A 22,654-nucleotide genomic window follows, 5' to 3' on the forward strand; every position below is an offset into this window, starting at 1 on the left:
GGGATGGGGGGCACCCGAGAAGGGGTGTTCAGGGGTGGTGCTGGCCCCTCCCCCTGCACCCTGAAATCGCATTACTCAGGAACACTGAGCCCCCCAGAGGGCCTCCCTGGACCCTGGCCTCTCTGTCCCTGGGGGCCCAGCAGCCTGCCACCAACCTGTGATGGCAAGAGAGACGGTGTTGGTGAGGGGGGCAGGCAGGGCATTCCCACCCCCAATCACCTGGGACAGATTTGGGTTCTTGGTCCCCAGTCTTCTCCCCCAAGGGCCCATGTCTCCCAACCTCCCCTTGGCTCCAGGCTCAGGATTTGGGCTGCTGGCCTTTAAAGATACCTCCTCCCACTGCCCTCGACCCAGCCCTGACCCTGAATATCCTGCAAAGGAGAGGAGTGGAGAGGAGCAGACCCTGATGGGCTTGGGTTTTATTTTGTCATTCCATAAATACGGCGCCGTGTCTCCGCTGAGTGTCATTGGAAGCGCGAGGCGTACGATGTCTGCCTGTGGGGGGGTGATGCAGTTAGCTGAGGAGCCACAGTCATTAAAAAAAAAGGAGAGAAACAGCACATTATTTACACTGCCAGAGAGAATAGGAGACAGGGTAAACCCCTCTGTCGTTCTTGGGACCTCAAACTTGCTGTAGATTTGGGATGAAAAATGGTAGGGGCTGCATGTGTCCTCAGCAAGGAAGACTGGTCCGGCTCCCACGCAGACTGGGCCTTCTTCCCTGGTGGGGAACTCCCAAGGTGGACCCCTGGGGGCAAACTCTGCTTCCAGGGGAGGGTGAGAGGCTGGCTGGCAGGTGGCTGGGGACCATGGGGGGCTTCTCCTCAACAGGGTAGGGTGAGGATGGCTGGCCTCAAACCCATGCCAAAGCCCAGGCTTCCCCTCCAGGGCTTGCCTTGGCCAAGTTCTTCGTCTCCAGGCTCTCCCTGCCCTTGAGCCCCACTCCATCCCTTCCTCACTCCAGCCACCTCCCACTAAGTCGGGGGACCCTTCCTCAGGAAGTGGAGCCCCATCCTTCCACCCCACTTGCAGGGGGCTGATGCAGAACTAGGCTGCAGACAGCACCCCCGGGCCTGGAACAGGCTTGGGACTTGGTGCTGGGCATCTCGGCCTTGGAAGAGCGTGGCCCTGAGAGCCGATGTCTCCCACTGGGCTTGTCCTTCCCAGATGTAAAGCTCATGGGGTGGGGGCGGCAGGCCCAAACGTGGGCCTAACTGCAAGCCCAGGTCCCTCTTCCACTGATGGGTGGGCAGGGTGGCAGCACTGTGGAGGGGGCCCAGCCACTGTCCAGGGAGGGGCAGGTGACCTGGCTCCTGAGCATGGCCAGCTGTTGGGACACTTGGGCTCTACCTGGTGGACTATAGCATCTTGTCCTCAGAGCTAGGCCCCCCACCCATGTGATGGTGGCGACTCTGTTGGGACAGGTTTGTCCCCTCCTCAAGCTCATTAGGGTGAAACTTGTAGGAGACTTGGTGAAGAAGACCCCCAGGGGCATAGTCTACAGGAGGGAGAAGGTTCTAGACTCCAGGGTCAGCACAAAGGTTTGCAGTGGAGGAAGTTGTTCTCTCCCCACCTTGTGGCTTTTCTAAAGTCAGTTTCCTAGGCCTCAGCTCTGCCAGGACTGCACAGTAGGCCTTTTGGAATAATGGCAGGGAGGTCCATGTCTGCCCAGGGGTGAGTGTGAGAATGTAGCAGGTGCCCAGGGTAGGAGTCACCCAGACCCATACACAGAGGGCCAGTGCATTCACAGAGCCTGGCTCGGGTCCCCTGCACAGCCAGAAAAAGCTGGGGTGCCGCTCAGGACCATGGGGGCTGGGCCTTCTGGCTGAGGGCCCCTCCCCTCCTCTATCCCTGTAGCCCCAGGCTTGGCTGTCAAGGGGCTGACCCTTCTGAAGGTCCTGCCTTCTGTCCCTGTCCCCAGCCTGTTCTAGGCTGGGGTGTGGGGTGTGGAAAGGAATGATGAACCCCAGACATCCCTCCCTCTTCAGAGGCTGTGTGAGGGTGTCCTGGGGGAAGAACTGCTGCCTAGCTGCCCTGGCAACAAGCTCTGACCACCCCACCCGACCTGGTCTGAGCCCTTGCTGGGGACACTGCTCCAGGGAGAGGCTACGGGGGTCTTCTCCTGGACTGTGGGGGTTGCTGCCCAGGCCCTGGGCATGAAGCACAAAACACCCCAGGGACCTTCCCTCACTGAAGGGTCCCAGAATGTCCTCTCTGCAGACCCCAAGGCCACCACCCTGGGCAGAGCAGAGGCTGGCCACCCCATGTGTGGTCAGCAGCCACAGTCCAGCTAAGCAAGCATGACCTTGGGGCCTTCCAGGGCAAGGACAAAGGGGCAATGGACTGGGCACCAGGTGGGGAGGGACCTGGGCTGGAGTCTGGGCACTGGGGCTCATCAGTTGTGTACGAGGAGGAAGTCAGTGGAGCGATGAGCTTGAAGTCAGACCCCTGACTTCCTGTGGGTCCCCCCTGGAGCAATCGAACCCCCTTGGATCCTTGCCTCTGCCAGCAAGGGTAGGGGTGGGGGTCAGAGGACAGCTCGGAAGGCCCCTTGGAGACCCAGTGGGGCAGGTGGTGTGGAGAAGGGGGTGTAGGAGAATCTGATGTCAGGCCCAATGACAGTACCTGGAGCCCTTGGCAAGAGGGGGGATGAGGGAGACCCCAGTAGGAGGCCCACCCCAACCAGGGCCCAGCCTAGGGGCCACAGGAAGAGCCAGACCTGGCTTCCTCTTCCCCTCCCCAGTACCAGGCGGGCTTCTTGGCAGAGGAGAGGCCAGCTCTGCCTGCTCCCAGGCCCCAGTGGGTCTCAGCTCGGCCTGGACTTGAGTTTCTGAGATGGGGCGTAGCTGGGAGAAATGTCGTTTCTTGGTGGAAGATGAGCAGAGGCGCAGGCTTGGGCGGGACGGCTCGAATGCCTTTGAACTGATGCCAACCCTCTGGCATGAATGTGACGTTAGTCCTGTGAAGCAGCAGGTGCTGCGTGGCAGCGACTTTTGAGATCTTCTCCTGATGACATGTTGGTACGTTGTTTTGTTTTTGATGCAAACCACACTCTTGGCTTCAAAATAGCTTAAGCGAGCAAACAGAGAGGCTAGGAGGGAGATGAAACTGTCCAGGCAAATGGGTGGGGGCTTCTTAGGATCTGTAGTCCTTTTTGCTGTAGGGTTTGTTGCCCAAAATACTATCGATCTCGTGGATGATGGAAGACGACAGTTTTGGAAGGACCTGTGTGAAAGATGGGAGCTAGTCAGAATCAACCTGCAGACGAGGTGATGTGTAATGGAGCAGGACCTTATGGGGCCTTCCTGGTACAGACCCCACCCCTCCCATGTCCTCCATTCCTGCCTCTTGTCTGTAGAAAGACTTTAACCAAAGAATAAATTCAACTGGAGAAGTGAGAAAATGCAAAAACAAAGAAAAGCAGTGAAACAAGACAAAATAATAATAGTGTAGCCATTAAGCAAAGTCAGGGACCTTTTAGTTCCTCCTCAAGGGCTGTAGACTGTATTTTGAACCATGTATTTTGAGCTATTCTGTTGATACTGAAACTCCCATCACGTGGAAGAAGTTAACAACATCATTACCAGACTCTAGCCATGACATGAACTGCTCCATCATGCACAATTCTGAGAACCAGCCTCAGGGAAATGGGAACAAACTGACCCTAGAACTGAAGATGGTGTGTATGTGTGTGTGAGTCGCTCAGTCATGTTCAACTCTTTGCGATCCCATGGACTGTGGGTCAGGGGATCAGGAAGATCCCCTGGAGAAGGAAATGGCTACCCACTCCAGTATTCTTGCCTGGAGAATCCCATGGACAGAACTAAAGATTAATTGTGCTTAAAACAAGATGACCCTGATCAATTCATGTTGATGTATGGCAGAAACTAACAATATTGAAAAGCAATTAACCTCCAATTAAAAAAAAAGATGACCCTGATCAGATGATCGTATGATCAATTTCAAGATGACTGTTGGAGCTGACTGCTGTTCTGCTTGTAGCCACTCCTCAACCTGTGTACCCCTGAAACTCCCCTTTGAAATCTCTTGCTCCCTGATTAACAAGGGGAAATCTGTTTGGGGACAGGAGTCCACCTTCTCCCCGGGACTGCTGGCTTCCTCAATAAATATGTCTTTCCTTTTACCCAACACTTATCTCTCAGTATTGGATTCTTGAATGATGAGCAGTCAAACCTCACTTCGGTAACAGGGAGACATTCTTCCAGCTGTCCGCTGGCCCTGGCCTGTCCCACCCTCATTGCATGCAGCTTGTGGAGCAGAGGGGGCCTTGCTGCTTCTGTATTCCAGGTTTGGGCAGCTCTGTCCCTTGAATGGATGGACGGTGGTGGCATAAGATGCAGATTTCAGGACCATAACATCTGATAATCCACACCCCCAAACTGCTTTTTCCAGCCCTCCTGACAGCAACAACCCCCCTTCCAGGTCACAAACCCAATGGTTTGTCCCCAGGATCTGGCGCACTGTCCCACACCCTTACATCTAGTCTTCAGCCAGTCCTGTCGGTCTACCTTCCAGAAATCCAGGACCCAACCAGCTGTCCATCTGTACCAAGGCCATCCCTCACCCCCAGATAGTTGTCAGTTCCCAGCGATCTCCCTGCTCCCCTTTCTGTTCCTCAACTCTTTCCTCCACTCATCAGCCAGAGAGTGAGAGGCAGCCTTTTAAAATCTAAGTCAGACTGCTCCTCCTCTGCGCCCATCTCACTCAACCATTGCTGAAGTCCTTAGAGGGCATGCGGTGCCCGGGGGACCTTTCCCTGCCCTTCTGCTCTGGGCCTCTGGCCTTACTGCTGTCCTGGGCTTCTGCCTACCTTGCACCTTCGCGTCAGCCTGGATTGTATTTGCACCGCCCACTCCTCATCCTTCAAGCCTTTGCTCACAAGTCACTCTATCAACAAGGCTACCCTGTAGCCCCCTTTAACTTGGGTCCATGGCTCCCCCCTTCCATGCCCCTACTGGATATCCCTGACCTTGCTCTAGGTTTCCTTTTCCAGAGTGCTTATCACCCTCCGACACACATCCTAATCTTACTCCTTGCATTTTCTATTTTTTTTTTAATCCAGATAAAAAGCCAGCCCTTCAAGAGCAAGGCTTTTATTGGTTCACTGCTGTAGCCCAGGTGCCTTGAACAGTGCCTGGTATGTAGTAGGTGCTCAATAAGTACGTGCTGGACAGATGCCTGGCTGAGACCCTGAACTCCAGGGCCCGCAAGGCTGGCAGGTGCCACTCACCTGTATTGCTCCAATGTTCTCCATCAGCTGGTCTGCGCTGGAAGCACCCAGGAGCACGGAGCTGACCCCTTCGTTCCTCAGGCACCAGGCTGGGGGTGGGCAGCAAGAGCAGAGGTGAGGAAGGCACCCCCACCCAGGGCCCTCCCTGGTTCTACCCTACCCATGATGGGGCCCAGAGACCCAGCCTCTCGGGCATAGGACTGAGGGTATCCCAGGAGGGCCCTGACAAGCCAGGGGCTCAGCAGTGCTGGCACCAGCTGCCCCCAGTGGAGAGATGGCCCAAGTGCTCAGGGACCCCCTCATCCCCTCCCCATGAATATGGGAGCCTATTACCCATGGCTGGCTGATGAAAGGGGGTGGCCCAGGCACTCAGGGACTCCTGGTCCCCCCCTGCGCCCCAGCCCTCTTACCGATGGCCAGCTGGGGGAGTGTGCAGCCCAGGCGCTCGGCAATGGCCTGCAGTTCCTTCAGCTTGGCCTGCTGGCGCCGGCCCTCCTCACTCAGGATCTTGTCCTTCAGCCACTGGTAGCCCTGGTTGTGGGATGTGGGGAGAGCACAGCCCATGCGTGAGGGCAGGTCACCTGGGCCACTGCATGCATGACACAAATGACGATCTGTGCCAGGGCGGCACCCCGACCCTGATGCTGTGGTCCAGACCCAGGCAGGTGGAAGGATGGGAACCACTGCATTTGAAGGCTGCGGGAAGCTGACACTGGGCCCATGAGCTTGGACAAGGAGGTGGACAAACCGACCTTCCCTTCTTCTGGGAGGCTGGGTGGCCCAGGAGGTGTGCCCACAGCAAGGTCAGGGAACCCTCTGGGAGGCTTCTGTGGTTTGGGGAGAAATGGGGGAGGCAGGCCATCCTGATCCCTAGGGCTGGGGGGCTCCAGTGTTTGCTCTGTCCTGGCCTGGTCAGGCCTTTCTCTGCCTGCTCCTTGTCCCCCAAACCCTTCAGTCTGGGACCCTCTGAGTCCCCCCTCTGAGGTGTATGTGTTGGGTGTTCACTTGTCCCAGGGGCACCTCTGAGGGATACTGAAGAAATTACGCAGCCCTCCACCCAGTGATGGGCCAGAAAGAGTGTAGGCGTGTCTATAAGGGAGGAGGCACCTAAAACGGAAACACGTAGTTCCCTGGGTTGTGAGTGTTGAACTTGGAGCGAGGGCATGGGGGCGGGGGAGTGAGGGGCTTCTTCAGCTGGCGGATGTCCCACAGATGGTCAACCTTTCTAGACATGGGGTCAGGCCAGCGGGGGTTCCAAGTGGCCCAGGGAAAGTGTCCAGCACCAAGGTGTCCACCCAAAGGCTCCATCCCTCCAAAATGCCTGTCCCTGCCTATCCCCTCCCCCAGGCCCCCGCCGCCGCTTCACCTTCAAAGAGGCTCTAGAGTAGGGCGGGATGCCACTGTCGTACTTTCCGGAAACGATGCCGCAGGCCAGAGGGGACCAGGTCATGGCGCCCACTCCTGGTAGAGGAGAGCAGGGAGAGGTCAAGCCCAGGGCCGGGAGAAGGAGCAGGGAGACGGGAAAGGGGCGTGGCAGAAGAGAGCGGTGAAGGCCGAGCAGCAGGGCGTGAGAGGGGCGGGGCCGGGGCGGAAGCGGGAGGGGCTGGGGAGGGAGAGGGGGAATCTGGGGATAAGATTGGGACAGGGCTGGGAGGGGCGGGGAACCTACCTATCTTGTGGAAGAGCTCCGGCAGCTGCACCTCTACCTTCTCCCGCTGGAACATGTGGTACTCCGCCTGCTCGCAGATGGGCGGGATCAGGTTGAACTGCCGGGCCACGGAGTAGGCCTCCTGTGGAAGCAAAGAGGCACCGATGGTTCCTGCGGGCCAGCGATCTGGGGGCCCTCTTGAGCAGCAGGGAGAAGGCACAAAGGCATCTCCAGGAAGCTGGCTGGCCCAACTGCCCCCTGCCCGCTCCTCTCAGCTTCCTTGGAAGACTGTTAGGCTCCCCCTCCATGAGCTAACACGGGGTGGGCTGTGGAACCCCAAGGACAAAGGCATTTGGGGGGAAAGCATGACTGTAGTGAGGCTTAGGTTCTGGCACTTACTGGTGGGTGCCCTTGGGCAAGGGGCTCACCCCTCTGTGACTCAGCTTCCCCATCTGTCATGCGTTGCCCGTCCTCAGGACAGTACCTGCTTGTTACTGATTTTATCATTACTGTCAGTCTAGGGCCTGGACCCGGAATGACAGCAGGGGCAGGAAACACTAGGTCAGGACGGGGGAGTGGCTGGCATCAGCGCGTTTCTAGGACTCTGCAGACTGGATGGGCATGAGCTCCTGGGGAAGCCCGTCTGTCAGCCTGAGAGGCCCTGTCCCCTTTAGCTTGAGACTCAGCTTTCACATCTGTAAAGTGGGGATGAGATCCTGGCACCTCAGTGAGTTCTGCGCTGCGTCCAGGCAGCTTCAGAAAAATGCCAAATGATATGAAAGTCACAGATGCCAAAGGCTGATTGATACCACAGGATTCTCGAGTTGTATTCAAGTTGAAGATCCTGCTTAATTTTTTTTTTTTAATGAACCAGAAATTTGGTACTCACTAGAGGAGAAACCGCCCTCTGAGGCATGCCAAGATGGGGGAAATTCTGGGAGGTGGGGCATGGGAAGGGCTGGGATGGGGAGGAGGCCTGGAGCTGAGGGTAAGGGAGTCAGCCTGAGAGCTAGTCTGAGCAGATGCAGTCCCCAGGCCTCTGCCCTTCCCCCACCAACCAGCTGTCTGCCTCTGGGGAGCTGTTCTGCCAACCATCCTGGGATACCCCAGGAATATTATAACACGTCTTTCACCCTCAGCTTCTGATGGCTCCTGTGGAGGGAAACAAGGAAGGGGATGCCCTCCTGAAAGTGCAGGTGAGGGAGAAACCTCATGGATTACAAGATGGAAGCTCAGGCTCTGCGCTGCACGGCCTGGGGAAGCCATCATTTGGCGTGAGCCTGGGTGTGTTACTTCAGCTCTCTGTGTCTCAGTGGCCACATCTGAGAAGCAGGGTGCCAGCAGCGCTTGCCTCATAGGCTGTGAGGATGAATGGGAGTCAGTCCACACGAAGCCCTCAAATCCAATGGCACCTGGAACTCTGCGGGAGCTACCACTGCTGGGCACTGGCTGAGCTCCAGGATCGCTGCTAAGAGCTTCACCTCTGATTTTTCAGATAATCCTCACATAGCCTCATGACAGTAGGTCGTCCTAGCAGTCTTGTTCTACAGGTGGGGAAAATGAGGCTCAGAGAGCCGAAGCCATCGGTCCAGGGCCACACAGTGCTGGGATTCAAGCCCAGAGCCCTGTCTGCAAAGTCTGCAGACGTTACTGCCACAAGTCACCATACTGTCCCTCCCCTTAGTACCCAGCAGTCTATGCGTTAGGGACCAACAGCACCGAACCTGCCAGAGCCCCAGGGTTGTCACCCATGGAGCGGGGCCGGGAGCCCAGCCCTTGGACGCACACACACCAAGAGGTCACATTACCATGATCTCCATGGAGCTCCAGCGCGATGTGCCCCAGTACATGGCCATCCCCTGGTTAATGACGTGAGTCATGGCACGCACAGTCTCTGTCACGAGAGAAGGGGAAACCACAGGTTGGGGGGATGGCCAAGGGCACAGGGCCCCGCCTGGGGACATTCTGCAAAAAAAAAAAAAAAAAAAAAGGCCAGGAGCAGGGAGAGGATGCTGCCAGGACAGCTTGTAAGCAGTGTGCTTCTTGGCTCCAGAGGTGTGGGTGGCCGGGGTTTTCTGGGATGACAGAAAAAAGTGAGCTGCTGTCCAAGAAGCTGATCTTGAAAACAGTGTCCCCAGATAGTTACAGGCCTTATGGAATGTTTGAAAATATGGGTTATGGATGGATTGAGATGTTTCTATGGCAGATTAGAGGGATGAAGGAAAAGTGAGGTCAAAGAATGTGACTCTAGACTCTAGAATGGGGGGCATTCTCTAGTTTGGGAAAGATTTGGGGACCCTTATTGCTCAGGAAGAACCAGATAAACAGATTAAGGTTATGATCAGATTGACAGGCGGCAACAGGAAATAAGCTCATCTTTTGCCTTCTCTAGTATTCTGAAAGCGTTAGTCGCTCAGTCACGTCCAATGCTTTGTGACTCTATTCACTGTAGCCTGCCAAGCCCCTCCATCCACGGGATTCTCCAGGCAAGAATACTGGAGTATGTTGCCATTCCGTTCTCCAGGGGATCTTCCCAGCTCAGGGATTGAAACTGGGTCTCCTGCATTGCAGGCAGATTCTTTACTGTCTGAGCCACCTATTGGGGCTACTCCAGACTGTCATTGGGATCTGGAGAACTGAATGTATAGGTAATAACAGTGTCTGTCCCAACAAAGGTCAGGGTACGGGCCCTGGCTGGCCCCAGATGGTGGGGCAGTAGGGCGGAATTCCTCTCATGTCCAAGAGAGCCAGCAGTAAACATGGAAAGCCCCCTCCGGACCATGCCCCGGATTCTCAAACCAGTCAGTATCCAGCAAGGGACCCTCTCCCCATCTCCACTGTGACAGATTTTTTCTTCGGTTCAAAAGAAGTTTTTCTGAGAAATAAAAATCTGCCACAGTCGCCCCTAGGCTGCTTCAACCTCAGGGGGATACTGTGGTCCTTACAACTGAACTTGGCTTCAAATTTTAAAATTTCAGATGTCTCTCAGCTTTGCTAAGGGTGGCAGGCTACCCCATCAGGCTTTTCTCAGATCCCACACAGTGCTTGCATGTAAGACTGCCCAGGGCAGCCCTAGAAGTTCAGCTGAAGAATGAATGTTTCCCAAAACAGACACTGCTCCTTGAAAATCCCACCTCTCCTGAAGTGGCCACTGATGTCGGGAAGCAGAGGCCCCTCAAGACGGCACGGATGGAAGGAAGGAAGACAGGATGATACAGGTCCTTTCTGAGCTCCAACTTGGAAGGCCCCAGGCCACAGGGACAGTCTCTGGCAGAGTGGTACCTCTCTTTTGGGGTGTCTCTTTCGCCCATTCTCAGTCCCTGAGTGCCTTTTGCCAAGGTCCCCTTTTTCAGTAGAAAACTAATGTAGCTGGGACTTCTGGAGTGGTGGTCTTGGTGGCCTCGCCAGGACCCCTGAAAAATTATACCTCAGCTTCCAGGTCTGTACGCCAAGTCCTGCCCTCTCCTTCCTTCCAAGGTCGGGGACTGGGTTCCTCTCCACCCATCCCAGGGAGGGAGTCTGGCAGGGAAGCCCCATACCTGTGGGCTATGAGCAGGCCACCACTTTAATGGTCAACACTATTCGACATGAAGAGCAGCACTTGGTTGTAAGGTTGAGGGTCCCAGGAAGGCACCTGCCCACATTTGAGCCCTGCACCCAGGCTGCCAGCCCGGCCATCCTCATCGGATTCTTTAGAAACAGCCTTGGGGGGACCTGTGACCATGCAGCGTGACCACCCGAGTCTTCAGCCAAGGCTCAGGCCCACATGCTGGAGTGGGGGAAGCAGACGATATCCCATTTGCCAGCCTGGCTTCCTCGAGCACAGCTCTCTCCCTTCCATGCAGAGAGGAGGGTCCAGCGGGAGCCTGGGGGCCAGGGTGGTGTGTGAGCCTGCGGCTGGCCTGGGAGGGAAGGGGTCCTGGGCAAACGCTGCTGGGTACCTTGAGGGTCCAGGGCCTTGGCACGCTGGGCATGGAGCCCGTGCACAGGAGCATCGCCCTTGTGCTTCTGCCTAAGCTGGGTGTCATGACACCAGAAACAGGGACAATTAGGGATGACTGTCTACCTCAATATTTAATGCTGTTGAATAAAAGCGGGAGGACCAAATCCTTCCAGCTGCTGCCAAAACCTAGGGCATCTCCCGCTGTGTCACAAATAATACATGGGAGGGGTCGGGTGGCAGTGCCAGCTGGCAGGCAGGAGCCCTTCCATCGTGGAATGCAGCCCAGCTTCCAGGGAGACCAAGGTCCGCCCTTGGTGTGGGGGCACCCAGGGTCCTTTAGTTTAGGGCAGGGCAGAGACCACCACCTGGCCAGAGGCTGCCCCAGGTCTCAGAGTTTCCCCAGCTCATGTAGGAATTCTTCAAGAGAAAAATGATCGAATTTAAATGGCGAGCTCTGACCACATAGCATGGGGTGAGAGTGACAGGTGGCCCAGCCTGCCCAGGGTGGAAATGGGGCAGCTGGTGGCTGGTCCTTTTGCTTTTGATTGAGGTGGGGGCTTAGCAAAGTAGACTATGGAGAAGATACAGCCTGCTGGGGGCCAATGCTCTGGGGTCCCCGATGTGTTCACTCCTGTGGAAACCCAGTCTCCCCAGCCCTCTCCCAGACCATCCGGGGTCACGGTGTCAGGCACTGATCGCAGCATCCCCAAATCAAGAGGAAGCCCCCTTGGGTCATGGATCATGGCGATGCAAGGCGGGGCGAGGAGGGGGCGTGCATGCATGGGAGGGAGGACGGAGGAAAGAGGTGACAGCATGGGGGGATGGGGGGGTGGCGGGGGTCTGCTCTGCTTTGCTTTTCTTCACTTGCAAGATGTTCCCATAAGGCACTTATTTCTCCTTTGTGCATTTTATGGAGAAGTTTTATCATGGGGGTGGGAAGAGAGTTGTGTAAATAAAAACACTGTCTCATAAAATGCAACTCAGACACAGAGGTCAGTGGTCAGGCCGAGGGTACTGTGTACCTTCTATGATGAAAGTCCTTGACTTGGAGGAACTAAATGGATCCCCTGGTGATAAAAGAAAGATCGAAAGAGACCAGAGTTCACAGCTGTGGGAATGCTGAGGGGCGCAGTCTGACAAAGGGCATGGGGACGCAGGCTCAAATCACTTTTTGCAGACTACTGGTTTGGATAACACATACACACACACACACACATATATATACACATGCATGGGTGCATGGTATATATACAAACAAATGAAGAAAAAGTAACTTGAATGTAACTGAATTTTCCAAGACCCTGAAGCAGCGAAGCACAAATGAGAAGATGCCCAAAGCAGAGAGTTGGAGGAGATAGGAGGGGCTGAGACTACAGGAGTCAAAGAATAAATGAGCGTCCGAGAAACCAAAACTGCTTTTCAAAGCACTGCACGTTTCTTTTCCTCCTCTAAGTAATGGTTTATTTCCCAGAGCAAAAGGCCCCTAAAACCTCCCAATAGAATGGGGATGGTGACTGAAAGAATTGAAAAGAATGCAGCAAGGAGTCATGGGATCATGACTTTAGCTAACACAGCATGCGTTCAAGCCCAGGATGGGGCGGGGACCTGGAGCAAGGATGGGACTCAGCTCGGAGGTGCTGAGGGCACCTGAGGGAATGATCAAAGGCTGAGTTCCCCACACTGGGTAGGCCCCACCTGCCACCCCACTAGGCTTGGGTGTCCAGCGGGCCCTGGGATGGTGCCATCAGAGCCTCAGGTTCAGAACCTTCTGCCCTTTTTGGAACCATGATGTCTGGCCAAGTGCTTCGAAGGAGAACATACCTTCCATGGGTGTGTTGGGGTCCGGGCGGTTGGCAAATACCACATCCACATACTCCAATTGCAGCCGCTCCAGGGAAGCTTTCAGACCTGGGTGGGGGAGGAGTAGGGGGTGGGAAGGGGTATGTTACAATCTTCACAGACATTCCTGGGCCCTCACCCGTGAGCAAGAGATGAAAGGGACAAGGCACCTGGCCCCGGGAGCTGCGGACAGCAGGGCACACGTGTGGGCACAGGCCATTGAGATTGCAAACAGCCATGAGAGAAGAGGTGGCACACCCCAAAAAGAGGGGGTGGCGTCCACAGGCCATGTCCTGTGACTGAATGGAGGGGACCCCCCCCCAGAGCAGCCTGGGAGGGACCTGGGAGGAGCTAGGCCACCCAACATGGAGTGGATCGTCCACGGTGTGGAAGGCCAGTGGGGCCCGATGAGCACTGGCAGCAGCTCAGAACGGAGCTGCAGAGCTGGAGTGCAGGGCCGGGCGCCAGGCCAGGGCAGGGCAGGCAGCAAGGCCTCCTAATCACTGTATTTTTAATGGAGTGACTGTATTACTTTGACAAAATGAACATGGGCAAAAAGGCACTGGGACAATAACAACTGGGACATGCAAGGCATTCCAGCCCACTCCCACCCCCATGCAGGACTCCTATGTGCAGAGCCCCAGGCTGAGTCCAACACGCAGGACCTCCTTCCAGATTCCTGTAACCCCAGAGGTGGGCGTTATTCCCCTGTGTATAACAGATGCTGCCACAGATGCCTGGGGAAATAATGTCCCTTGCTCAAGGTCGCCCAGTGGGCACAGGGCCCAGCCTGGGTCGAAACCCAGGCCTGTCTGTATCTTCCCAGGGTCACGTGAGCCCCACCCACTCATACCCCTGCCCCTCTCTCGTGACCCAGAGGGACCACCCCGTGTGAGCCTGGGGGGACCAGGGTTCGGGCTGTCCCTAGAGCTCCAGGCCTGTAGCATGGATGGGGCTGGGGCACAGTGGTTTCTTCACTTTTGCATCCACAGCAGAATGCCAAGGGTTTGGGGGCATCCGAAGGCCTGCCCCGTCCTCACCTTCTATTATGTGCTTCCTGGAAAGGCCCCTCTCCGTCTCGGCTCTGAAAAACAGGCGACAGTGTGTGCAATGTTTCAAGCGGTTTTCGGGGAAAATGTTTATGATGCAATGTTAGGTGAAAAAAGTAGGTCAGTGCGTGCCACTTGTAGTCTGATTCCACTTTGGGGATAAAACCACAAGGCTATGAGGATCTGCTTGTGTGGAGAAGCTGTGGCAGAGCCAGGCTGCCCTCTACCCCAGCTGCCCTGGGTGTGGTGGGGCTCAGTGGGGTTGGGGGTGTCTGCTTTTCAATTTGCCCTCTCTCTGACTTGGATTTTTCAAAGCTTAAAATGAATCATATTTCTAATTCCTATGAAGCCCATTTTGTCCAGTCTCGGAGAAGCTATGGGACCAGATTCCCGGAAGACAGCAAGGGTGGTCTGTGGCCCAGGGTAAGTGGAGCGAACAGGACAGTTCAGGAATTTTCTGCTTTTATCAGAATTTTTAGGATGTTACCTTGGTAATCACAAACAAACAAAACCACAAAAGTAAAAATAAAAGGGAAGCAAGAATTGAGCACAAGGCAACTCAGCCAAAGCTGCTTTTCTGGAACTTGGGGTCCCTCAACAGGAATGGCACGAGCCAGGGAAGGTGGCCACACACACACCACCCTGTCCCCTGCTTCCTGCCCCAGGAGACAGGAAAGCGTGCTGCCCAGGTGCTGAGGCTGGCGTGTCCAGGATGGACCCCAGGCAGCCTCCATTCGTCCAGGATGACTGCCCCCTGCCCACCCACAGGGGTCTCTGCAGACCTGGCCCCCCACCAGGGGGTCGCTTGTGGCTGTACCTACTTTCCTCCCCAGAAGATCTTGGTGGTGATGACAAGGCTGGATCGTCTGTGGAACAAGAGAAAGAGGGCTGTTCCTGGGTGTGACCCCTTGGGGTCTTCCCTCCCCAACCCTCCCCACTGTCTTCAGCCCTTACCCAGGAGTCCTAAACCCTCTCACCTGGGGGCACAGGGTGTGAAACAGGGTGCTTCTCTGTCACTCAATGTTTGGGGTGTTCCTAGCCCAGGGCCCTGGATCGAGCCAGGAGAAAACCTACAGACATAATTAACTATGTGGATACAACTAACTAACGTGGAACTAGGGCTGGACAGTGAGGGCCCAGGTGGAGATGGAGTCCAGTGTGACTGGAGCCTGGAGCCTAGAGGAGGGGGCACATTTGGGAGCGGGGGATGTGGTCCAGGGAACAGAAGGCTGCCGCTCTGTGGGGACTTGGAGGAGGTCAAGTGTCAGGACTGGCCGGGGGTTGGAGGGCTCTGGTGAGGATGGAGTGAAATAAGGGACCACCCGGTATGGCTGTTTTCTACTAGCTGAGGCAGCATTTCAGAAAAGCTGTGTGGGACAGCCTTGGGGAGCATCCTGGGTGCCACCAGGTTGGGGGAAAGGCTGGGGTGGGACTGATCCGAGAGACAGGCAGGTGACGCTCCTGGGAGCTCAGACTTGGGTGGCTGAAAGCCTGGGGGAAAGGAATGGATTCATGTCTCCCGCCACAAATCCACAAGAGGCAATGCTGACATCTGTGACTTTGTCTTGGAGGGACAGGTGGGTGGGGTGATGATGGCTCCTCCTGTCCACATTTGACCTTGACCATTCCCAAGGGATAGGGGGGCAATGCCCCTGTGGTTGTGCTTTCTTCCCATGAGGGTGGAGGCGGGTGGTTTACTGCTCAGGAAACAGCTCCTCGAAGCCAGGGGCTCTGGCTGCTGCCAGTATCACCTTCGGGCAGGTGGGATGACCTGGTGGGCATCTCCTCGTGTGTTTACCTGACACCATCGGGGCTCACGCACACCTGCAGTTTCTTTTACTTACAGAGTGAGCAGGTATTTATTTGGGGATCAGTTAGAGCCATGAAGAAACAACCTGGGTTGGGTCAAGAGGAGGGTGTCAGTCATCCAGGCCCCAGGGGCTGGTGGAGACTCTGAGTGTGCGCACCAGGGGAGGGCGTGGGGGGCACCTGAGTGTGTGCACCAGGGGATGGGATAGGGGACACTTGAGTGTGTGTACCAGGGAAGGGCGCTGGGGGAGACTCTGAGTGTGTGCACCAGGGGAGGGCGTGGGGGACACCTGAGTGTGTGCACCAAGGGAGGGGATGGGGGAGACTGAGTGTGTGCACCAGGGGAGGGAATGGGGGGTTTGGTGGAGGTAGGGGAGCCTCTAACTGCTCTGACTTTGCTGAAAATGAAGACACACAGGTCACAAGCGACCCCAAAGTGCAGTCAAGTGCTCAGCCTGGCCTGATCCCAGGTGGGCGGGAAACTCTGCGTCAAGCCAGATGGAGGCTCCTGACCCCTGGGCTCAGGCCCTGGCTCCCTGGGGGTGGCCACCCATACTGTGAACGCTGGCTCCCTTTGCAGGAAGCACAGGGACTGCCTCTATTCTGGGACATTCTCCTCATCCCAGCAAGAACAATTCTGGGACTACCAGGTCTTAGAAAGCCAGGTTGGCTGCACAGGGCCATGAGGCCAAACAGTGGGCACTCTGTCAGCAAACAGGAAGAAACAGCCATGGGATCCAAGCCTGCCCACCCATCCCGGGGCCCCAGAGCAGGCCTCTTCCCTTCCTGCAGCCTTCTCCAACCTTCTCCTTGTGCATGTGTGCAAGTATGTGCCCTGGAGCTGGAGCATGTGAGCAGTGGAATTAATTACCTCCATCCCTTCTTCTTGATGATGTTTCCTAACACCACTTCAGCTCTGCAGAAAAGACCGAGACGTGGGGACTTCATTACTGGGCAACAGAAACCCCAAGCCGCACCCCACCTTGCTCATCAGCCACAGGGTCCCCTGGGTGAAAACACCACGCTGCCCAGGGCTGCTAATGTCTGCCTTGGCCCAGGCTGCTCATTCCAGAGCGAGGAGAGCACCTGGGAGCAGCGGGGGCCGCTCCCCGTGGAGGTGGCCACGGCTGTGTGCCACTGTCCCAGCACAGCGGCTCCAGCTCCCACAGAGGAGGGAGGAGCGACGTCCTGCTTGGAAAGACCAGCAGCGCCGCTTCCCTGGCCCCTCAGAAATTCACCGGGGAAGACGCTTGGCAACGTTACACGGGCGGTTTCCAGACAAGTGTGTTTTTTTTTTTTTTTTTAAATAGATTATTCACCAAGCACATTCTCTGTTTGCAGAGACAATCAACAAGTACTCAGGGCTGACTTTCCAGCGGAGTGTGTTCATGTTTGTGTGTGTCCATGAGTGTGTGTGCGTGTCCACGAGTGTGTTTGTGTGCATCCACAAGTGTGGGTGTGTCCACAAGTGTGGGTGTGTGTGTCCACGAATGTGAGTGTGTTGAGTGTGGGCGTGTGTCCATGAGTGTGTGCACTGAGTGTGGGTGTGTGTGTCCCTCTTGTTTCTTGCTTTTTTAACAATAGAGAGATGGATGCCATGCTGACCGCTGTCTGGTCTGCTTGGTGTCACTCCGGGCCCTGCACCAAATTCGTGTCAGCCAGGGTCATGCGCTGACCATTCCAGCCATATTTGGCACTGCAGCACTGGATTAACTTTGAAGAACTTTCTGCTCGTGGCAAAATGTTTCTGAGCAAAAAACAACAGACGGAGAATGATCTATACCCAGTGCTCCATTCCAATTATAACAGTGCCTGAGTCATCCACTCAGAAATCATGGGCTCTAATTTGCAAGCTGTTTAGCATCCATTCTGAAGGCTCTTCATTTATGGTCAAGATGCACAGAAAGTCACTCAGCCCCGAGACTCTTTCCTTTCATTCCTGGGTCTCTCCTTGATGGGACAAAAGATTAGGAAAGAAGGAAGGAGATGGGGAGCAGGCAGCGGTCCTGGGGCTATAGGAGCTGTAGGCAGTGACAACTGAAGCCTGTTGCTTTCAGCTTTGAATTCTGCTGGCCGTGAATTTGGTAAGGCTGGCCTCTGTCCAGCGAGGGTGCAGAAATCCTGCAGCTCTCTGGGAAGTACCCAGAGCATGAGAAACAGGGGGACTCAGTAAGATGGGCGCTTGGCACCCTGGTTAGAAGAGGGACTCAGTGTGCTGGCCTGCAATGCCACCCTGGGTGTCCAGTCAGGCTGAGGGGAGTGAAGGCAATGCCTCGAGGAGTGTGGCTGCCATGAAAGGGGGTGTGCGGGACTTGGACACAGGGCCATCTGGAGCTGGGGGAGGCTGTGGGGAGCTGTCGCTCGCACGCTCTCGTGGGCAGCAAAGCCAAGGCAGGCGCAGGGCCAGGGAACAAGCTGGGGTGCTTGGGATGGGGGATGCCTCTGGGCTTGGCATCTGCATCTGGCTTTTCCACTCTGACCCTTCGGCTTAGCTCATCTGTCTGGAAAGCATTTCACTCTGATCGAAAGCAGTTGCCAGTGCAGAGAGATTGGGGGGTGGCGGCAACAGGGGACAGAGGGCCACTGATAGGGACTGGAGGAGACTCAGGAAGGGGGTCCCAGCAGAGGCCCTTGGGGACGTGAGACCCTCGGCCCCTGGGCTAGGACATGAGCAAAGGCCGAGCTGGGGTCCTGATTCTTGGTCCTCTGGACTCTATCCTGGGCTGCAGGTAACAACCCGGAGCCCAGGAGACAGGTGCTGGCCCCGAGGCCATGGCACACGGTGGGCCAGGCTGAGTGGCTCAGCTGATGGGAACTTGGCTCACCCTAGGCAGCAGGGGGCCAGAGGGAGGACGGAGAGCTAGCCAACAAATGATTTCACAAACAAAAGCTGACTTTTGGAAACCCAGCGCAGGAGAGTGGATGATTTGATTACAGGCCAGTCTTTAAAACTGAAGCCAGCGGCCTTGGCTGAAGAGCGCTTTTACATAATTGAGTAGGAAAGTTCATTGCCAAGATGGAAAGCGCTTCCTACAGCGCTGGGCTCGGCTCAGCAGACCCCGCTCTCCCTGGTTCCTGAGGGGCCCTGCGTTCCCTGCAGCCCTAATTGCACCATTAAGATGTGAGAGTGCCAGGCATGCGGGGCTGGCTGCAGGTTGCGGGCGCAGCAGGAGAGCCGGAACTACAGCTTAATCATGCTCTCGCCCAGCGTGGCATCTTGGGCACCAGAGGGGCTGCGGTCAGATCGCTGCTTGAACACACGTGAGTTTGGCAAGTCACTGAGTGCTCTGTGATTCTGACCCCATTAAAACCACACCTCCTCCAGCCATTTAGAGTTTGGAAGAGCACACGGGGAGTGGGAGGTGCAAACCGTCTTGGGAACGAACGAGAGCCTGGGAGCAACAGAAGCTCCAGCTCTTCCCCAGGAAGCCATGGTTGGCCTGCACCACTTTTTCCCATGAGAAAAGGAACGTACTTGCCCGCCGCGTAGACTTCTGCGGTATCGAAGAGGTTGATGCCATTGTCGTAGGCCAAGGTCATTAGCTGCTCTGCCATCTGAAATGAGAAACTCTGGGTTACTCACAGGCAGCACTGTCTTGCCAACCCAGGCGGAGTGGGGCCTGGAGGCTCAGAGCTCAACCCTGGGGTCTGGGGAGGTCCTCTGAGTGCCCAGGCCCTGTCCCTGTGTTACTACGTCCTCTCCTGCCGCAGGGCGAATGTGGAAGCAGCTCAGCCACAGACCCATAGAGAAGACAGAAGCCAGGATGCATGAAGAAACAGCCTCTGGACTGTGAATTTCTTTTTCTTTTTTTCAGCTGCACTAGTAGGCTTCCCACAGAGAAGGCAATGGCAACCCACTCCAGTACTCTTGCCTGGAAAATCTCATGGGCGGAGGATCCTGGTAGGCTGCAGTCTATGGGGTCACTGAGAGTTGGACACGACTGAGCGACTTCACTTTCACTTTTCACTTTCATGCATTGGAGAAGGAAATGGCAACCCACTCCAATGTTCTTGCCTGGAGAATCCCAGGGACGGGGGAGCCTGGTGGGCTGCTGTTTGTGGGGTCGCACAGAGTCGGACATGACTGAAGCAACTTAGCAGCAGCAGCAGCAGGCCTCCCAGGTGGCACTAGCGGTAAAGAAACCATCTGCCTATGCAGGAGACATAGAGATGCAGGTTCGATTCCTGGGTAGGGAAGGTCCCCTGGAGGAGGGCATGCCAACCTACTCCAGTATTCTTGCTTGGAGAATCCCATGGACAGAGGAGCCTGGCGGGCTGCAGTCCATAGCGTTGCAAAGAGCTGGACATGCCTGAAACAACTTGGCAAGCACACGACAAGTGAGATCTCAGTTCCTTGACCAGGAATTGAACCCGTGCTCTTTGCAGTGGAAGTGTGGAGTCTTAACTACTGGACCACCAGGGAAATCCCATGGGTTGTGAATTTCTAGTGCGCAGGGACCCTGCCTGTTGGGTCATCACAGGGCTTAGCACCTGTACTGAGTTGAATCCTGTCCCCCAAATTCAAATCCACATAGACTCTCAGAATGTGACTTTGTTTGCCTGCGGGGTTTTTGCACATGTAATCAGTTCAGATGAGGTCACACTGCATTACGGTGAGTCCTACATCCAATATGAGTGGTGTCTTTATATGAATAGATGCAGACACACAGGGAAGAGGCCATGTGAAGATGGAGGCAGAGGTTAGGGTAAAGGGTCTACAGTTCAAGGAATGCCAAGAATGGCAACCTCCAGCAGGTCTGGGGGACAGGAATGGAATTCCTTCATAGCCTTGGAGGCAGTGTGGCCCTGCGGACACCTTGACTTTGGACTTCTGGCCTCCAGAACTGTGAAGAAATTTCCGTTGTTTTACACCACCCAGTTTGTGGGACTTTGTTCCGACTGTCCTGGGAAATGAACACAGACCACAACAGGGGCATGATAAAACTTGGCAGGATCAACTCAGTTCAGTTGCTCAGTCATATCTGACTCTTTATGACCCCATGGACTACAGCATGCCAGGCTTACCTGGCATCACCAATTCCCGGAGCTTGCTTGAACTCATGTCCACTGAGTCAGTGATGCCATCCAACCATCTCATCCTCTGTTGTCCCCTTCTCCTCCCACCTTCAATCTTTCCCAGCATCAGGGTCTTTCCTAAAGAGTCAGTTCTTTGTATCATGTGGCCAAAGTACTGGAGCTTCAGCTTCAGCATCAGTCCTTCCAATGAATATTCAGGGTTGATTTCCTTTAGGATTGACTGGTTTGATCTTTTTGTAGTCCAAGGGACTCTCAAGAGTCTTCTCCAACACCACAGCTCAAAAGCATCAGTTCTCCAGTGCTCAGCTTTCTTTATGGTCCAACTCTCACATCCATACATGACCATGACTACTGGAAAAATCATAGCCCTGGTAGCTCAGCTGGTAAAGAATCCTCCTGCAATGTGGGAGACCCTGGTTCAATTCCTGGGTCAGGAAGATGCACTGGAGAAGGGATAGGCTACCCACTTCAGTATTCTTGGATTTCCCTGACAGCTCAGCTGGTAAAGAATCTGCCTGCAATGCAGGAGACCTGGGTTAGATCCCTGGGTTGGGAAGATCCCCTGGTGAAGGAAACAGCTATCCACTCCAATATTCTGGCCTGGAGAATTCCATGGACTGTACAAAACATGGGGTTGCAAAGAGTCGGACATGACTGAGTGGCTTTCATTTGATGAGACCGACCTTTGTCAGCAAATTAATGTCTCTGATTTTTAATATGCTGTCTAGGCTGGTCATAGCTTTTACTTCAAGGTGCAAGCGTCTTTTAATTTCATGGCTGCAGTCATCATCTGCAGTGATTTTGGAACCCAAGAAAATAAAGCCTGTTAACTGTTTACACTGTTTCCCCATCTATTTGCCATGAAGTGATGGGACCGGAAGCAAACTACAGCTAGAATGTTTCTGTGAGGTCAAATCCCTCGAATTCTTCCCAGCAACTGCAGCGGGTGAAGTGATTGTTTGCAGATGGAGAAACTGTCCTCCTCAGTTAACTCTCTGGCCTTGGCTTGTGCTTCTCCAGGCAAGGAGCCGAGGAAATCTGCCTGCAATTGATAGCTCCCTCCAAGATGCAGTGGAGAACTCTCTGGCTTTCTGGACAGAGCAGGCATCCTTCTGAGCGGGGGTCATGGATCCAAACTCCTCCACTAGCCATTTCTCAAAGCTCAACTCAGAGCGCCAATCTTCCCTCTCAGGCCAGCCCAGGGTACAGTGAGTAATACTGGGTGGGCCAAAAAGTTCATTTGAGTTTTTCCATAAGATCTTTTAAAAATAAATTTTGTTCTTGGCCATGCTGTACAGCATATGGGATCTTAGTTCCCCGACCAGGGATCAAACCCATGCGCCTTGCATTGGCCGCATGGAGTCTTAACCACTGGACCACCAGGGAAGTCCCTGGATCCTATGGAAAAACCTGAATGAATTTTTTTGGCTAATCACATTTAGCCCTCAAAAACTGTAGGACAGAAAGTCAGCCAGTTGTGGTTTCTAGGAGCTTCTCATAACACCAAATGCAGAAGCCCCACTGGCCAGGAAGGTATGGAGAGAGAGGCTGGTGCTCAGTGGGTATCAGTGAGGTGAAGGGAGGCTCAATCACTGCCTATGGGCAGGTGACTGGTGTGACCAAATCCCTTTATTTTTCAAGAGAAGCCAGAAATCCAGGATATTGGGGTTGTGTTCAGTTGCCAAGTCATGTTAGACTCTTTGTCGTCCCAATCTTTCACTATCTCCTGGAGTTTGCTCAAACTCATGTGCATTGAGTCGGTGATGCCATCCAACCATCTCATCCTCTGTTGTCCCCTTCTCCTCCTTCCCTCAATCTTTCCCAGAATCTGGGTCATTTCCAATGAGTCAGTTCTTCGTATCAGATAGCCAAAGTACTGGGGGTTCAGCTTCAGCCCCAGTCCTTCCAATGTATATTCAGGGTTGATTTCTTTTAGGATTGACTGGTTTGAACTCTTTGCTGTCCAAGAGACTCTCAAGAGTCTTCTCCAACACCAGCATTTGAAAGTATCGATTCTTCGGCACTTAGCCCTCTTTATGGTCCAACTTTCACATCCGTACATGACTACTGGAAAAACC

The 22,654-nt window shown here is 54.9% G+C and overlaps 1 protein-coding gene across 19 annotated transcripts in view; it reads right to left on the reverse strand.

The window, feature by feature from the left end:
* Positions 1-391: 391 nt before the first annotated feature.
* The window catches only part of KCNAB2 (potassium voltage-gated channel subfamily A regulatory beta subunit 2), a 96,658-nt gene continuing 74,395 nt past the window's right edge, over positions 392-22,654 (reverse strand). For 7 of the 19 annotated variants that reach the window (XM_069544842.1, XM_069544838.1, XM_069544843.1 and 4 more), the window contains 11 exons: positions 19,015-19,094; positions 16,411-16,455; positions 14,552-14,596; positions 13,722-13,765; positions 12,664-12,750; positions 8,708-8,793; positions 6,921-7,041; positions 6,618-6,712; positions 5,662-5,782; positions 5,252-5,340; positions 392-3,225 (listed from right to left, as the gene is read on the reverse strand). In XM_069544842.1, coding sequence (XP_069400943.1) covers positions 3,136-3,225; positions 5,252-5,340; positions 5,662-5,782; positions 6,618-6,712; positions 6,921-7,041; positions 8,708-8,793; positions 12,664-12,750; positions 13,722-13,765; positions 14,552-14,596; positions 16,411-16,455; positions 19,015-19,094 — 903 coding nt within the window. In that variant the 3' untranslated portion in view covers positions 392-3,135. The remainder of the gene's footprint in view (positions 3,226-5,251; positions 5,341-5,661; positions 5,783-6,617; positions 6,713-6,920; positions 7,042-8,707; positions 8,794-12,663; positions 12,751-13,721; positions 13,766-14,551; positions 14,597-16,410; positions 16,456-19,014; positions 19,095-22,654) is intronic. The other 12 variants (XR_011247536.1, XR_011247531.1, XR_011247529.1 and 9 more) reach the window with 4 other exon arrangements.

The sequence above is a fragment of the Ovis canadensis genome, chromosome 12 (assembly GCF_042477335.2).
Source record: "Ovis canadensis isolate MfBH-ARS-UI-01 breed Bighorn chromosome 12, ARS-UI_OviCan_v2, whole genome shotgun sequence".
NCBI classification, from domain to species: domain Eukaryota; kingdom Metazoa; phylum Chordata; class Mammalia; order Artiodactyla; family Bovidae; genus Ovis; species Ovis canadensis.